Source organism: Delphinus delphis, chromosome 5, assembly GCF_949987515.2.
Source record: "Delphinus delphis chromosome 5, mDelDel1.2, whole genome shotgun sequence".
NCBI lineage: Eukaryota > Metazoa > Chordata > Mammalia > Artiodactyla > Delphinidae > Delphinus > Delphinus delphis.
Window position 1 is genome coordinate 13,631,732 of NC_082687.1, and position 18,652 is coordinate 13,650,383.

The 18,652-nt window shown below is 35.9% G+C and overlaps 1 protein-coding gene across 6 annotated transcripts in view; it reads left to right on the forward strand.

The window, feature by feature from the left end:
- Positions 1-18,311, forward strand: part of PDLIM5 (PDZ and LIM domain 5) — a 214,722-nt gene extending 196,411 nt beyond the window's left edge. For all 6 annotated transcript variants that reach the window (XM_060011994.1, XM_060011995.1, XM_060011999.1 and 3 more), the window contains 4 exons: positions 7,824-8,004; positions 10,637-10,757; positions 13,217-13,332; positions 14,762-18,311. In XM_060011994.1, the coding sequence (XP_059867977.1) occupies positions 7,824-8,004; positions 10,637-10,757; positions 13,217-13,332; positions 14,762-14,851 (508 nt within the window). In that variant the 3' untranslated portion in view covers positions 14,852-18,311. The remainder of the gene's footprint in view (positions 1-7,823; positions 8,005-10,636; positions 10,758-13,216; positions 13,333-14,761) is intronic.
- The last annotated feature ends 341 nt before the right edge of the window (positions 18,312-18,652 follow it).

An 18,652-nucleotide genomic window follows, 5' to 3' on the forward strand; every position in this document is an offset into this window, starting at 1 on the left:
GTCTTCTGCCAAGTAAAATAAATATTACGTTAAAAACATGAATGGCCACCACTTATTGCCCCCTCATCTGTTAAATTTTATACTACTCTGGATTATCTCAGCACTTGTTATCAGTTAAGCATTAGAGCTTCATTTACTGGGGAAGTTAACAGGAACAGGTATTAGCTCATGTCAAGATCCTATAACAGTAATTAACATAGCACATTTGCTTGGTGCTCAAATGCTAAAGCAGCTTGAATAGATTGTGGTCAGTTCAGAGAGCTAGTCAACGCATAATTCTAGTTCTTGGCCTCAGTGTCAGTATCACTTACCAAAGCAAGGAGGCGTTAGGTCAAGTGACATTCTCTTGGACACCTGTTTTAAAAACAAGCTGCAGTTGTAGGCTTGATACTTTCAGTACAGAATATTGTAACCTGGCAGAACCTGAGAAGTTTAAGATTATTTTATAATTTATATTGTTGTTTGGTTTTCCACAGTGTAATTTACATTATTTGTTTATAATTTATATTGTTTTATATTTATTTTCTAAACGTTTAAAATTTTCAAAAATATTTTTAAGTAAAGGCAAACTAAGGCAAATTTTATGTTTTATTTTATTTTTTTTGTAGAAAAGTTCATTGTTTTTGGAAAATCTCAGAAACCTGGGTCACTGAATGTTGGTACTGAACTGATTATCTCTTATTGAACATATTTTTAGCTTAAAACTCCATAGATCATTTTATTTTCATCTAATGTTTATAATTCTTTGGTTTATTTGAATCTTGAAAAGATTATGGATGTTTTGCCTAAATTGTATTATTTAGGCAATACTTTGATTAGTCAGTTGCCTTTTACAGATGGATAGAACGTTACATTTTAGGAAATCCTACTGAAGTTCTGATTAAATTGCTCTAGAACATTTCCAATCCATTTATGATAGAAGTGCCATTTCCTCAACTCATACTCATGAACAGATTGACTGTTTGGAGTGCTGATATAATAGGGAAACAGAAAATCAGGCTACTAATATAGCCAAAGCCATATTTAGTTTCTCTGGTAGAACGGGCTTATGAAAACACTAGCTTATTTCTGAACTGTTACATCTAGTGGCATTAAAATCCACTTGTATTACATAAAGTTAAATGGACCATTCACATTTAGCTTCTTAGCATTTTGGTGAAAGAAGTAAGGGATTCATGGTGCTTGATTTCTTCTTTGATATGAAATGCTTAAAAAAAAAAATAGCCACAATGCTATTATCCTGTCTTTGCCTACAGCCCAGCACCAGAACAATCACAAACTCATTGTTTATTCCAGCGACAGAGAAAATTTTAACATTATTGATTTATTTCCTGCTCACTTATTTTCAAACTTTTCTCATAAGGAGGACCATCTCAGTTACCCCAGGAAGAAGCCAGCAGAGTTTTTTTGCCTGTCTCACCATCCAGTTCTATCTCTGAGCACTCCATTATTAATAGGTTTTATTTATTTTCCCTTCTGGTTAAGATTTTACTTGAAAATAAAAGGCTTCTTGTCTTAATGTGTTAGTCCTTCCATTTAAAGAAATAACCAAAGACATAGACCAAGATTTATGAGCAATGCATAGACCAAGAGTTCAGATCTACTGTAGTGAAAAATTGGAAAGAACAAAATGTTCAGCATCTATATGATGTAATATTATGGTGCCATTAAGATGCTGTTTTGGATAATAATTGTTTAATGTATTCTTAGTATATGCCAAATACTGTGCTAAGAATTTTAACTGGCTTCTCATTAAATTCTTATAACCTTGTAAGACAGTTATTATAATTGCCTGATTTCACAGATGAGAAAACTGAGGCACAGAAAAGTTACATATTTGCTGAAGTTACCTAGATAGTAAACGGTAAAACCTGCATTTGAGCTCAGATCTAACTTTAAATTATATTCATGCTTTTAACTTCCACTACTTAGGAAGAAGTTATAGTATTAAGATAGAAAAAGGACTATAGAACTCTAAATAAAATATGATTCTAACTTTGTGTAAAGAAAATACATACCAAGATATATAAATATATAATATATATAAATATTGTGACTCTATATATATGTAATCATATATACTACTATATTAAATCAGGAGAAAAAAACAGCTTAAGCAGACCTGTCATAACTTGAGTGTGGCAAGGTACTCTTCTTCATAATGTTAGAGTGGGTAAGTGAGAAAGGAGAAAGTAATAGATAGGCCAAACAGTTACAGGTTCTTTCCTCCCCACCAAATGACTTTGTACCCCATACATGCATTCCTAGACTCATAGAGATGACCGAGGGGATGAGAGGTTTACATTTCCAGTTTCTCGTCTAACTATAGATGAGACTATAGGATGACTATATTTCTATTTCTCATAGAAATATAGCCATCCTATAAGCAGTGCTCATTGAGTATTTTATGTGCCACCTCCTTTAAATACCAGTGATACAGAAATCAAAGACATATTTACTCCCTTCCCTTAAGGAAGTTACTGTTATAGACTGAATTGTGTCCCCCCAAAATTCATGTTGAAATCCTAACCCCTAATATCTCACTGTGACTGTAACCGGAGATAGGGTCCTTAAGAAGTAAAGTGAGGTCATTAGGATGGGCTCTAATCCAGTATGACTGGTGTCCTTTTAAGAAGAGATTAGGACACACACACATACAGAGGGAAGACCAGGTGAAGGTGACCATCTACAAGCCAAAGAGAGAGGCCTTAGAAGAGTTTAACCCTGCCAACATCTTGGCCTTAGACTTCTAACCTCCAAAACTGTGAAAAAGTTAATTCCTGTTGTTTAAGCCATCCCATCTGTGGCACTTTGTTAAGGCAGTTCTAGCAAATTAATAGTTACACTCTAGTAAAAACTACAGACAAGCAAATCAACAGCCATATCAATGTGGTAAGTCTAATAAAGATACCTCCAGAATCCTGTTGGTGCAAAGAGGAGAGATGGGGATTATCTAGCTTCAACAACCAATTACTTTTATTTGAAAGAAATTGCAAGCAATAAAGTTCAATAGTCTACTCATAAAATGATACTTTTATACAACAAATATCCATCAAAAACTTATAAAGTATTAGCTAATGCTAAGGTGGGTAATCATATTGCAATACATAAACATATCAAACCAACACGTTGTGCACCTTACATTTACACAGTGTTATATGTCAATTACATCTCAATTTTTTTAATATATTAAAAAAAGAAAACAAGTGCAAGTTGCCATACTAGCACCATAGTATATAAATGTTAAGAGGCAGTCCCTGGTTTCATGTATTTTATCACCTGATAAGGAAGCCAGAGACCTGAAATAGATAACCATAATGCAGTAATGTAAGTGTCATGAGCAGTACATAGTACCCTGGTAATATAAGTAATATATATGTACTGCCCTTATAGCCATAGTAAGGAGTCCTGAATCATGGCACTGAGGAAAAGTCATGAGATATCTATAGGGCTCTAAATTGTCATAGTTGTAAAGTTCAAAAATTAATCCTGCCTCAGGAACATCTTTAATAATGGGAATTCATTTTGGTGATTTCAATACTTACATACATATGGATCTGGTATAATATGTCACATCTTCTGCTTCACTGATCCCTGTAGCCAACTATCAGATTCCATATTTATTTTTGAGCATGTGAGTTATTTTTTATGTGGCTTTGTTTTTAACTTTTGTTAATTAACTTATTTTGATTTTTTTTAACTTTCTTGTTAACTTCTTTTGATGCACTTAACTTCTGGTTAAATAAAACATTTTAACCTGTAGTGGCTGGGCCCTGGAGGATTCTAGCTTTCCAGTTCATGATCCACATCATCTCAGAGAAGTTGCCTAACTTCTCTGATGTTTTCTCCATCTATTTATAGAGTTAAGTTCTATCAGTGAGGGTTACTGTTAAGAATTAAATAACAAAGGGAAGCAAGAAGTAAGCCTTTGAATCAACAGTGCTGTATGTTACCTTTGAAAGTTAAGGGAGTAAATCCTGAGAGTTCTCATCACCAGGAAAAATTTTTTTTCTATTTCTTTAATTTTGTATCTGTATGAGAATGGTGGATGTTCAATAAACCTATTGTGGTAGTCAAAGAAAAAAAGAAGTAAGCGTTTGATTTTCAACCTAAATCCCTATTAGCTGTGCCTGTTGAAATTTGCAGTTCTTTTCACCTTTCTGACTAAGCTCTTCTTTTTCTCTGAATTATTCCCTTAGCATCCTTCCCTACCTTTCCTTCCATTATTAATAATTTTTTTTTTTGGCATCAGTCCCACAGAAAATGAACAGGGTGAAAAGTTCCGCGCCATAGCTCTGCTCTCTCAGCCAATCAGTGCTTCAGCTGTCTCCCCTTCCTTCACTTGTCCGTCAGCAGGGATTCAGGGGGGTTCATGGATGCAGAGAGCTCTGAGAGGGAGCTGAATGCTTCATTCCACTGTGCAGTTACGCAAGCCTGCCTTCCAGTTCCCAGACGGAAACCCAATCCTACCTGGGATAAGAAGAACGTATTCTGTTCATCCTGTGTTAATGAATTTGTTAAATTAGTCTCTGCTGACACAGACAAGACAGGACTCTGTTATGTATAGATTTTATTGTTTATACATAACTTCAGTGGCATTGATGGGGAAGATGCTCTTTCAGTTCAGCCGAGGAGTATCTGCACAGAGCCTGTTTATGTAGGAAAGGAAGGCTGGCAGGAGCACAGGTCACTGTCAACTCACTTTTTTACTTTTTTTTTTTTTTTTGCGGTACACGGGCCTCTCACTGTTGTGGCCTCTCCTGCTGCGGAGCACAGGCCCCGGACACGCAGGCTCAGCGGCCATGGCTCACGGGCCCAGCCGCTGCGCGGCATGTGGGATCCTCCCGGACCGGTGCACGAACCCGTGTCCCCTGCATCGGCAGGCGGACTCTCAACCACTGTGCCACCAGGGAAGCCCTCAAATCACTTTTTAAAGGTGCAGAGGGAATTTCTTTACTGTCGTTAAGATTGTTCACTATTCAAATTTGACAAAGAAACTTAAGTAAATACCTTAAAATACCCTTTCAGTGGGTCATTTATTTATTTATATATAGTGGACTCTATCCCAGAAAGCTTTCAAAAAGACTTTTTAAGAATATATGAAATATAAGAAAACCTTCTAAATTACAAAAGGGAGCAAAAGAAGAATGAAAATCATGGATGGGACTATTAAAAATGAAGCCTGGAGAAAAATTTGTCATTGTGTCTGGACAGTAATGACATATATACTTGCCTTTGGTTAGACTGAATTTGGCTGTAAGCCTTCTAGCAGCTGACAAAACAAAGAAAATTAATTTTGCAAATTACTGTTCAGTGAGATAAAAAAATAAAATCTCTTGTCCAGAAAAAGCAAAACCGTTCTTGTTACAAAAACCTGAAAGGAGCTTCTCCAAGGAATCCATGTAAAAACGGCCATGTGTGATCTAACGAACAGCACTCTCAACAGGAACTTCCAGAAAGAGCAAGGGTGGGTTTCGTGGAGCTGTTTCCTTTCACAAGTGTCAGTGCAGACTGATGGTGTCACACTTAGCACCCATCATTAAAGGAATTATCCTGTGGGAAGGGGCAGGCCCAGTCTGCTCCGATTCACAGAACAGGGTTCTCTGAGTTGATCTCAACACATATTTTAGAAATTCTAGAAAATGCAGTCAGCTGTTCTTAAATGTCTTTTTTTTTTCTCAGATGAAGTTTGTTAAATATTTGGTAGCACTGATGGGCATGTTTCAGGAGGAAAACTCTTTCTTCCAAGTGCATACTACCACTTCTGCTTTAACAGAAAGTGGAAATTGAGATTGAATTGACTTCTTTTGCAAACTGAAGAGTCAATAAGGATACCAGCCTCAGGGGCTATCCACCCTTCTGGATGAGCTGAAGATGTGCCCTGATAAATTCACCCTCGTAAATAGTTTAGAACCTGCTTTAATGTCCAGGCAAATCATAGCATAAAACCCTAAAGTTCTACCATACTCTAAATTTACACAGTAAATTTAGCCTGGCAGATCTTTCAGGCCTACATAACGAGCTACCTACCTGGTGGAAGAGCTAAGTGCTCTCCTAAAACTTTGTCTGTCTTTGAGCATTGTGACTCTTTGGCTTATCTTTGAAAGTAAACTACTTGCCAGGTATACACTGAGAAAATGAAATGAACTCTTGAGTAGGACTGTAGTTTATAAACCAGTTACAAGTTGAGGGACAGCCTACCAAAATATTTGGTTACAGAATAAGTGATCTGTAGCCCTTTTTTTTTCCTGGCAGGAATTAGTTAACAAAGGCATTCCTTGTTAGTGGTAACAAGAATGGTACCCTAAAGTTTAAAAATAATAGTAATAATAAACTACTTTTCTCAAATGTTAAGAGAGTTGCATGCACTAGCTTATACAAAATGGCATCATATTAGTAATAAGAAACAAGTTAACAAAAAGTAGGTAAAAAATACCCTCTTATTCCCACAGAACACATTTTAATCATTCATCAAGGGCCTTTCTACTTACCTGACTCTTGCAGAGAAAATGACAGTGGTTCTGAGAAAATGACAGTGTATTTGCAAAGAATTTCCCAATGGAAGATAGTTACTGAATATCAAGGTTTCTGTTATTGTCAGAGGCTAAAAAATGTTTCGGCTTTGTGATGCTCGTTACTGTGACTTTTCCCACTAATAATCTATCTAAAAGTCAGATATCCTATGCTTACTAAGAATTAGATACCCTGTGGTTACTCAGTGATGATAATTGATGGTAGTGTGATCAGAGACAGAATATCATTTGACTAGAGCAGTGTAATAGGAATCAGGAAATTCAGCTTCTGGCCTTCATTCAATCAGTGATTTTATGATATATGTCATACCTTGTGAACGTTCTGTATCTCAGCTTCTCCATCTGTTAAACTGGGTTCATAATAACTGCCCTGGTCTGTCTCACAGGAATGTTGCATGGACAAATTAGATAACTGTAAAAGTGGCTTGGAGGTAAAGCCATTCTATGAATGAAAATTAGTGTGATGTAGCTACTGAAAAGTATGTTGCAGAGGCTAGAAAGGTTAATGTCCGCAGGCTTCATGACTAGATAAATCTTCATAATGGATTCCTGTCAAGCAAACCAAACCCATCTTATCAGTTCATGGCTGTATAGTATTTAATGGAAAAAAAATCACTTTACAAACATTTCTTACCTTGATACAAATGTACATTAAAAATCAGTCATGTTTGAATTAAATAAAACCTTTTTAAGTAGCTTCAAACCATCTCTAATACCCAGTTTATAATTTCTGTAGTCATTTTGGAGGGGGAGGATTTGGTGTGTTTAACAAAGTTGAGAAATAAGTATAAGAAACAATGTATGGGGAAGAGAAATTGACTAGAATGTTTTTTCCAGTAATAATTGTTACTGTTTTTAAGATGCTGACATTACCAAACTGAGATTTTTTTCCATTTGTTTATTTTATGGAAATTTCGAACTCTCATTTCTGCCTAGCCCATATATATTTTTCCTGGTTACTTCATTTTCTGTCACAGTTAATATTCTCATTCTCAGTCGTAATCATGACACACTCACCCATTGCAGCTCAAAAACCCTAACTACCAAATCCCTTGAATACAGAAAACCAGGGGGCAGAGATGGCCTTTCCTGAAGGAATCCCTTCAGTGCTTATTCCTCTCTCCTGTCCTTTTCACTTCAACGAGCAGAGTTCCTATGTAAATTTCCAGCACCCCTGAGAAGGACAATTGAGCAAGTATTTAATTGTTTGGACATTGCCTACAAGAGGTCCTCTTCAGGCTAACTAGAAACCTCTTTCCTAAGCCAACTTGATCTCTTTTGTTTTGGCAGGGGACCATTCCTAGTGGCACTGGGGAAATCTTGGCACCCAGAAGAATTTAACTGTGCTCACTGCAAAAATACGATGGCCTACATTGGATTCGTAGAGGAGCAGGGAGCCCTGTATTGTGAGCTCTGCTATGAGAGATTCTTTGCCCCTGTATGTGGTCGATGCCAGAGGAAGATCCTTGGAGTAAGTATTGGAAACCTTTTCACTCCGAGTGAGTTTTCAAGCAGAACAATTTTTTGGTATGAAACCCTTCTGTCATTTTTGCTCTCTATTTTCTTCTTGCTTGATCCCCTCTCTGCTTTCATCACTATTTATTTTTGCAAAACAAAACTAAATAGACCTCTGTAGAAGTCTATCAGACTCATGGGGTTAAGTTGTCTTTGGTTTTGTCTTACTGAGTGCTGGCTTGTCTGGTGAAAGTCTAGCCACTGTGGGGAAAAAATAATTTACTGTGGGTGTGCTACCTCAACAGGACCCTGTTTGCTCAGGAATGAAGAGGTCGCACAGGACCACACACATCTGAGTTCTCAGAATTGACACCTTCACTGTTTTAAATTAAATTCCATCGCTTTTATGAGAGCAGCGCTTCCCCATCTGTCAGGGTTCAAGCTCAGGGCACAGATCTCATGAAATATATAAAACATGAGGCTTATAAATGATATATTTTTCTTGAGTGCATATAATGTTTAAAAATATAACCTCAGTTTTATGAGGTATACATGTGATAGAAAAATAATCAAGCCACACCTTTTTTTTTTTTTTAAACAAAAAGGGAGTAATTTAGGATTCAGGTACATAATAAATAATGATGAATTAATGAATTTCCTACTCTGGAATACCCAATTTGCAGTTGTGAAGTAAGGATAAGGCATTTCCTATGGGTGACCAGGAGTTGAAACTTTACTTTAGAAGCAGCCAAGGTACCTGGACTCATATGAAACTCATGCAAAATTTGGAAATTACATTGCTGAGTTCTAATATTCTCAATATGAAAATACAATAATGAAAGTGTAATTCATACCAATTGAGAGAAACGCTAGTATGAATTACTGAGTAGCCTTAATTTTAGAATACATCTTTAAATGGGTCTAAAACTTTGAAGACACTTTAAAATTATAAATATACTACTGGAATATTCCTATATTATTAATTTGTACAGTATATGAAGAGGAAAAAGAGGAGAATGATTCAGCCCGTACCTTTTCAAATGACAAATAATTAATAAGTAGAATACATTAATACTCTTTTAGTGTATAAATGTATTCCATGAGTTCTAGAATGATTAATAAAGTTAAGTAAGAGTCTTAGCACTAAATGAGGTTCTAGGAAATGGAAATCTTAAACTCATTGCTTCAGACATGGGCCAGAACTTCACTAAAGGGACAGATTTTCTGGACTGTGTTTTAGTTGTTTGATAACCTGTTAAAGAAGGGATAGTAATCTGTCTCAAGGATAGAGAGTTGAATAGATCTAGAAGCCTTGAGAAATGATTTGGTTGAATGTCCACTTGTACATGTTCATGGTGATCTCTTTGGATATAAATAACTTCCATTTCTTCCCATAGCCCTTCAGTAGTGAAATATGGCATTTTCTATGGCCAATAACTTATCTATATCATCTTCTTTTTTTGTTGTCTTTTATTTCGACAATATTTATTATTAGAAAAGAAAATATTTCACTCTACAACAATTAGAAAATATAAAACATGTAAAGAATAAAATTAAAATGATCTATATATTTACCAGTCCCAGAGAGTTCCTCTTAACCTTAGGATGTGTTTTCTTCCAGTTTGCTCCTTATGAGTAATTCGTTTACAAAATTGTAACCATACTTTATGTATAGCATCCTCCTTTTTGTGATAAATGTTGTGGAAAGAGTAAATTCCTATAATGTTAACTATTCTTCAAAAATGATTTTTTTTTTTGCGGTACGCGGGCCTCTCACTGCTGTGGCCTCTCCCGTTGCGGAGCACAGCCTCCGGACGCGCAGGCTCAGCGGCCATGGCTCATGGGCCCATGTGGGATCTTCCCAGACCGGGGCACGAACCCATGTCCCCTGCATCTGCAGGCAGACTCTCAACCACTGCGCCACCAGGGAAGCCCCAAAAATGATTTTTAATGACTCCATCTCGTTCTGTCAATTCAAAGAAACAATTCCTTGCAAATCCAACTCCCCAGAACTTCTTTTACTAACTAAAATCTGGCCCAGGTCTTTGATACTTGGTATATGTAACCATAGGATTATTGTTGACTAGAATCCGTGCTTTATGGTTCAAATTTTAGACACTCATATGAATGTGTGCTTAGTACAGCCATAGCTGATTTCCAAGATCCTAACCATGTGTTAAACATGATTGGGTTACACTGATTAAGTTGTTGCTTCCATCGTGCGACACAGTATAGGCTTGTTTTAGTTTTTAAGTGTTTTGCCATTCCTCCATGACATTTTCAAGATAATACTGTGAAATGTTTACAAGTTAATGTTTCCTGACACCCTTTCAGGGAAAGCAGAATGTAGGGTAGCAAACACTTATGAAATGCTTACTTGGATTCACCACATTTATAATGTTTAAATAACACTACTCATTCTTTAAGTAAGTTTATTGATGTGTATTTGTGAAAATGCGTATTTTATATGATGCATCAGTTTAGATGATTTGTGAGTCTGTCCTTAAATATCTCTAGTTCATTAGATGAAAAGCTTAGGCAAAGACAAAGCATGTGTGTCTACTTTGGGTCAGTTTAAAAGGACTGTATTGGTACAGCTAGTAGAATAATCATCACCTTTCTTTACGTCCATTTCCTTTCTATAACAGGAAGTCATCAATGCTTTGAAACAAACTTGGCATGTTTCCTGTTTTGTGTGTGTGGCCTGTGGGAAACCCATTCGTAATAATGTCTTTCACTTGGAGGACGGCGAGCCCTACTGTGAGACTGGTAAGATCCTAAAGCCAGGAGTTTCTTAAGGTTTGAATGAAGACAAAACATTGTCCCTTATAGTGCTATAAAGCCGAAAGGAAATATTGGGCAAAATAGTTTTGCTGGATGTTCTAGGAGCACTTAATGTTACTTTAAATATATAGCAAAAAAAATACGTAAGATTTGCATGTGACTTGGTCAAAACATATTCCCAGCTTCATTAAGAGAAATGACCATGTAAGCAATTTAGAAAACTATTATTCTTGAATCCCGAATAACTTCTGGATATAAATCCTACCAAATCGTGTAGCTTAAAGCCACCCCTTACACTCCACTAGTGAACTTTTAGTGGTTATAAAAATGAGAAATATTCAACTTTTGAATATAGTAGTGATATGCTCTTGAAGACCACTGCTTTGACAACAAATTGGAAATCCTTTATTACTTTTACTGAATGGCAGGGTAATTGTGGTTTGGACTGCTCCCTTGGTTAAGATTATTTTTTTAAAAACAGGCTCTAAAGACCAGTCTACGACATTTGTCCTATTACCTAAACTGTGAACACTTCCTTTTCCTTCCCAAAGACTATAAGTGAGCTTTCTTAGCACTTATTTATTAATATTATCCTTACTTAGATATTACAACTCCACATACATGTTTCAAAAAATAAAATATTTTTCCTTTTTTATGCCTCGACTCAGTCCCCCTGCATTGCCACTCTGGGATTTTATTGTTGTTCTACCTTGCAATTCAAAGGGTGGTGCTGGACAAAGGGAATAGTCCATAGTAGTCAAGTTAAAGAAGCAGTCAGCTTCTAATTTGAGGCCGGTCAACATGACTTGACGCTTCTTTGCCCAATCTAATTAGTAAATTCTAACAGTTCTACCCCCAGTGGATATGGAATTCATTCATTTCTCTCACCTCCACTGTCCACATTAACTCCAGTTCACCCTCACTCTTTGCCTGGGCGTTATAATTGCCAGCCAAAATGGTTTCTCTTCTTCCCCCCTACCCTCAGATAGCCACAGTAATACTTGCGTGAAGGTGAATCAGCTTGTGCTTGACACCCTTATGGCTTCCACTAGAGTAAAAACTATACTCCTCCCTAGGTCCAGCTTTGCCAACCTCATCTCCTCCCCCTGATTTTCTGTCACTGGATTCTAGCCATACCTGGCCCCTTGGTTGTTTCTGAACCTGCTGGATACTTCCGGCCTCAGGGCTTTTGTACTCGCTATTTCTTCTGACTGGAATGTCCTTCCCCAGCTTTTCTGAGGTGATTTCTGTCCCCCTTTTTTTCAAGTCACAGCACAACTGTTTTCTCCTCAGGGAAGCCTTTCCTAACCCTCCTCTAGAGTGTAGTGTTATACACCTCCCCCAACTATTCTCTATCGCATCACTCTTTCCTTTCCCTTATGGTCTTTGTCACAATCTGAAGTTGTTTATTATCATTTATTTTTAAAATATAATAAATGATGACATCCTGCTCCCAATGAGACTGTAAAACCCATGAGGTGAACAACCCCGTCTGTCTTCTCCCCTGTGCCCCCAGCCGGTGCCTAGAACAGCGCCTGGCGCACAGTGGGGCTCTGTGGGTGCGTGTTGAACAGCTGGCACTGAGGAGTATTGAGGATTGCTGGAAAGGTGACTCACGCTGCGGGTGGTAGCCTACTTTCTCCTCCAGCCCAGGTGGGATTGGAAGTGTCCAAAGTCACAGAGTGAACCATGAGTGAACACACATAGTAAGAGCAGCTGCAGAAAAGAAAAGAAAATTGCCAGGAGGTTCTAATTTAGTGATAATACAGAGACATCTTGTCAAAACTGCTTTCTTCAGAAGGAAGATATTAATATTTTATGACTCTAATCTGTGTCAAGTAAGAGGTGTTCTCTGGCTAAGGATTTTCAGCATGAAATCATAAAATGGAAAAGAAAATACAGCAAAAGAAATAGTGGCTAATATTGTTGTGATACAGTCCAGCCAGAAACTCAGTCACAGCATTTCTTCATGGAGGTTTCCTGTGACTTGTTTTTCTTCCTTACCAAGTCAGATGTGCTATGAAATTTGCTATTGTCGGGTATTTCTTCTTCATTTATGTTCATTAGTCTTATTGTTACTAGTTAGTGGAAGTTCTCTTATATTTTATTGAAACAATCATGGCTATTGATAACGTCAGAGAACAGTGTTCTTCTTCATGCATATTTGGGCATTTAAGAAGTTGGACAGAACTGAGGAGTATTATATGGAAAAATATAATAGAGGATGTTAAGTTGCTTATATAACGTTTACCAGGGGTAACCTGAAATATACTACGCGTGTATCTCAAGCCAAATTTTATGCCATCTGAAAATTTTCCAGTTACTAGTAGCTTTATCTTCATCATCTCATTTAATTCCCATTTTGTTGCTATTTTCTAAAACCTATCATTCTAAAGCTTTGGCATGTTTAAATTGTGTCTACCCCTACCCCTGCCCCAATACAGATTATTATGCCCTCTTTGGCACTATATGCCATGGATGTGAGTTTCCCATAGAAGCTGGTGACATGTTCCTGGAAGCTCTGGCCTACACCTGGCACGACACTTGCTTTGTATGCTCAGTAAGTAAACTCTTGTTTCCGAATTGAAGGAGCACAGTATGGCCGGTTCTAGCCTAAGCACTAAATGGGAATGACAGTTTTTATATCTTTCAGTGCTTTAAACCAAGAAATATTTTTACAGTGATTTTGAAAATTGTGTATTAAAATTTTCGGTACTTTTTGAAATTGTTTAGCAATTTCAAAAATAATGTGATGTTTACCCCTTTAGAGAAAATCCTATTTTTGATACATTTTTGTTTATAAGGAGAAGCTATATATTTCTTAAAACAATAAGAGCCTTTTACTTTTTTAAACTATGTTTTATTGGAGTACTTTTAGTAATTTATGAAAACATAGGTACTTCTTAAAATAGAAGTAAACTGTTATAAAAATCTATTACTGACTTAACACTGGAAGTAAACTGTACGTTGATCCATTTCCTTCCTTAGTAATAGTCTATGAATGTTCTTTTCTTTTTGAGACTATAATAAACTTGTAGTAGTATATTTACCTCTTTCATTTGACATTTTAATATTTTTGGCTTTATTTTTAATGATGAGTATAGATTCAGAGATTAACGTGAACCTAAGATATATATTTTTTAAATTTAGAAGTAAATATCTAATAAAGTATTCTGTTCAGATGTTTGGTTTTTTTTAATTATATTTAACATTTCTAATAGTTTTTAAAGCCATTGTAGGAAGGGAGAAAAGGCTTGTTAATTGAAGTCAAATAATTTCCTCAAACATTACCATTGAACCCTGTCTTGTTTACCTCATCCATCTCTTAGACTTCATAAAATCTATAAAAAGCCACAACTGTTAGCAGATTTGCCGCCTCCTATTCTCTGGTAGATCTGCTCAGGAGCATTAAAATTAACAAAGACAGTAGGAAAAATAAGACATAAGTGTGAATAGTTAACTGACGACATAACTTCCAGCAGCCAGATGTTGACTAGGGTTTTCATTTTAAGAAACAAAGAAATGAATTAAAAATAACTGTCAGGTATTCTGTGACTGTATAATAGGGGCTTGGGAATGGGTGACAAAGCAACTGTGCTGGGTTTTTTGGTTTGTTTCTCTGAATGCTTTGTTTCTCTGCAACAAGAGGCAGATTTAAAACATTGACTAGAATCTGAGAAGAGAAATTATATTTAATGTGACCTATTTATGTGTTAATTTTTTCACTAGGGCCAAGTAGTCATTCCCAACAGAGAAAAATAGTGATCAGTGAGTTTAAATAAATTAGAATGCATTCCAGGAAAAAGTCATTCTTCATTGCTTTTGAAAGATTCCATGGAATATAATAGTAATCATGAAATGCTAGGGGGTCTAACACAACCAACTAAAGTGCTTTGTCATGTTATCCATTGGGTAAAAAAATCATTTTCCCCTTGTTAGGCGTACTTGATAAAATAATGATATTCTCTCAAATAATGCTTCTTTTTCAGGTATGTTGTGAAAGTTTGGAAGGTCAGACCTTTTTCTCCAAGAAGGACAAGCCACTTTGCAAGAAACATGCTCACTCTGTGAATATTTGAAAGTCAACAGTCCAGGGGAAGAGAAGAAATTTGAAGAGAAAGAGGAGAATTTAAATCACCGATTAATTTTTAGATTTAATATTTATATGGAGTTTTGAAAAATAATAATGGCCCTGAAGGGATAAATTCCAGGCTTTGGAAACCAAGTCTATGAGGAAATATCTGGCTTCATAAAGTAAAGAGACAGTTTGGCGTTTATTATTACTTTTTTTCCTGCATTTTCTGCCCATAAAATAACTTTTATAAAAGCCAGTTTCCTGGTTGACTATTAAATTCATCTTAGAATAAATCAGTGAAGAATTAAATTTTAGAATAAAAGCCTTCAACCTCTATGCTGAAATAATTATACCTTCTTTCCTTACTAGGTAGTTGTGAGTAAATCTATAAAAGGCAATAAAAATGCCTTACACTTAATTAATAAGTGAAACATGGTGTTTTTTTTAAAAAAAATAGTGTTTATCTTTAAAACAGTAAATAGGAGTTTAAACAGAATTTTATCAATAGTAGGTGTCAGGGTTTTTTAAACTGTATACTTTTTTTTTTTTTTTTTGTCTTTACAGTTGATCATTCCAGTAGGAAAGGCCGATGAGATTTTGATCAAAATGTGTCATGCCCAAAAGAGATGTTATATTTTTCTCGGATCCCCTCCACCTCAGAAGAGCTACCATATAGCTTATAAACTTTAAATTTTTGCCTTTTATTAAAATATGACCATTTCTACTCATTGTGTATGTTTCACCACCTGTATTAGTCAAACTATTTTTTTTCCCTTCCCCATGCTGAGGTAAAGAGCTTGTTGAATAACTTTGGACTCTGAAAGTTTTCTCTGTCTTTAAAGAGAATAAAGAGAAAAGAATGCTGTTGGGAATTATGGTAAATCAGAGGATTAGATCAGAAAATTTTTTAAATTCCCCCTTTTTGGACAATGAATCAATTAGATCAGTTTCAGAGTTATACTACTGACTGATGAAGGTTTGAAATTTCTCTTTGCAGAATAATTTTTTTCTTTAGTTCTACATTGGAAAAATAAAAGATTGGCTTGGGGATGTGATAAAAATTTAGATTTTTTTTTTCTTTTGGTAGTTCTTTCTCAGTAATAAATGAACCACTTCCAAATGTAATCATGAAGTTTGGAATTCACAGAGGTTTGATAGTATAGAGAGGAACGTGATTAATTATTCAGACCAGCCTTTCTTTGTTTTTTTCATTTTAGGGAAAAAATTATGTAGATACCACAGGAAGACAGAGAAGCAATTGTGGTAAAATTGTGGATCCTATAGATATTTGAGAGAAGAGATTATGGCATTTGATAGTTGTTTTTTATTTCTTTGTTACCAAAATGGACAAAAGCCCATGATCACATTGAGTTATCATTTAAGTTTGTTCGGGGAAGGGTGCTTTTATAGTTGAGACTGAGCCCCAAGCCCTGCCTGTCCCATCAGTCACTTGCGACTTCACTTCCATTGTGTGCATGTTTGTTAGAGAGGGCGGTTTTAGGCTATAATATTTGTTTAACCTCCCTAAGAACTTTTCAAGGTATCTGTCCTGAAAGCTGCTAATTTATCGTCTAGCAGACTTAACATGCAGATAATAATTAACTGGGGATAAAAGAGTGAGAAGGGTGACACAAAGCGGCAAACTAAATGGTTCACCAACAGCACCCCCAAACTACCTCCTCACCCTGCATCTGTAGGGAGGCAGGAAGTTTTTTGTTGTTTGTTTTCTAAAAGCTGGAACTGAATTGTGCATTATTTCCCATTGCTGCTGAAACCACCTGTAGAAGACATGCCGGCTGTGTGCATTGTCACGTTATCTTAGTGTCAGTCCTTTGCTTTACACAACATAAAGTAAGTTGGTGGTTTTGTTTTGGTGTGGTAGAGATTTGTTGTTGTTGTTGTTGTTATTTAGTTTTGCCTTTACAGATTATATGCCAAGATAGTATTTGATAAGTCAGTGGCATTGGAATGGCATTTGGGTATTTCCTTCAAAGAATTTTATTTGACCTGGATTTCTTATAAAGTTATCTTACATTAAGCACTTCATTTTTATTACACTTTTCTTTCTGCATATTATTCATAGAGCATAATGTTGCATTTCTCTAAATTTTATCCCTAAAAGGATAACGTCGCTTCCTAACTTAACATTTTGTCTTTGTGCTTTGTCCTTCTCTTCTGTGGCAAAGCTTTCTTCTGTCTGTTCCTAAAACAGTTAATCCCGTGAAATAAATATTGCTTATAACCCAGAAGAATCTCTGTATTTTACAGTGGGGAATGCCATATTTAATACACCAGCATTAATCTTTTAATAACTGGCAGCACTTTAATCTTCTGGTGAGCTCCCTGAATATTTATTTTTCTGATTATAAATATGCCATGTCAGTAGCAATTTTTTAATTATTACCTCTTTATTGTAGAGCATTACTTTCAGTCTCTCTAGATGTATATTTTGGAATGTTGTGCTTAGGATAATACAGATTAAGATCACAGTACACGACTCTAAAGCATCCCCTGCTTGAGTTCCCCAGTTTCCAGATGTTAGTGATCGGTTCAGATGTACACCATTTTACAGGGACGGAATGTTGCTCACTGAAGCAGCAGCCTAAAAATAATGCCCTCTGCATATGCTTGTAGCATTCGTATTTCCTGTTGATTCAGATTACAGTTAGAGCCTAAAACTAAAACCTGATCATCTGGTCACTGTATGAAGACAAGTAGAAATAAGAGTTTAATCTTCAAAATATTAGTTCAGCGTTATGTTTACAAATGATCTATAACAAAAAGGCATTCGTGGTACCGTTTTCAAGGACCACTTTTATAGAAAATAATTCCTCTTCCCTGTTCAAGTGTGAATCTAGAGTTATATTAACATTTTTGTGATATTTGGAGTTTAGTCATTCCTATTGAAAGAAGCTTTTCAGACATAAGGGAAGGGAAAACACACTGAATAATTTTACACAAATTTAATGTGGCTTCATTTTGTCCCCCATCACCCCCCAAATGTTTTAAGGTTTTGGGTTTGGATTTTCAATGTGTCATTTGCCTTATGTGTTAATCTCTATCTTCTGTTTCTTTACATTTTTCAATTGGTATATGTCTGTGCTGTTTTGCTTTTGGATAGATTTTCTAATTAAAAACCACATGAGAAATATAATCAGTATAGTAATACCTTCATGTGCACACACTCAGTAAATAAATGGCTGCAGTGATGTAGACAGGCTTTCCTGGTTTTTCTTTTTGGGTGGCAAGTGGTTTCCATTAAGTCATGGGAAAAAAAAAATCTTGTTCACAGGATAGGCTGAGATGTGATAATTCTCAGGAGAATTCCTCTTTTATGGTATTTGCCTATCAAAATGTCCCAGAAACAATAGGTTTGAAAATACTGTCACTTTTATTCTATTTTAATCCATATTTATGCTCTGCATGTGGCATGTGCACAATAAATGGTTGTGAATAGATAGTAAGCTCTAATTGTCTTTCTTTTAAAAATATTTATTGCTGAAATCATCGATTGGAGTAACCTGTCCTGTCAAGCATTATATTGTATCATATATCACATTCAAACAACATCAGTTGTCATCCACATTCTCATGTCTTTCATTGACCAGGGTATGCTACTTCATTTTTAACTCATTCTGATCTCATTAGCTAACTTTTCTGTAACTAGGTAGGCTCACCTATTCCTTGTCTGTTCATTGCTTTCAGATTTTTTTCCAACTGTGTAAATTTGAGAGGAATGTTTCTGTTGCAGGCTGTATGTTGGAATAAAAGACAAATTCAAGTGTATTTGCTCACAGTATATGAA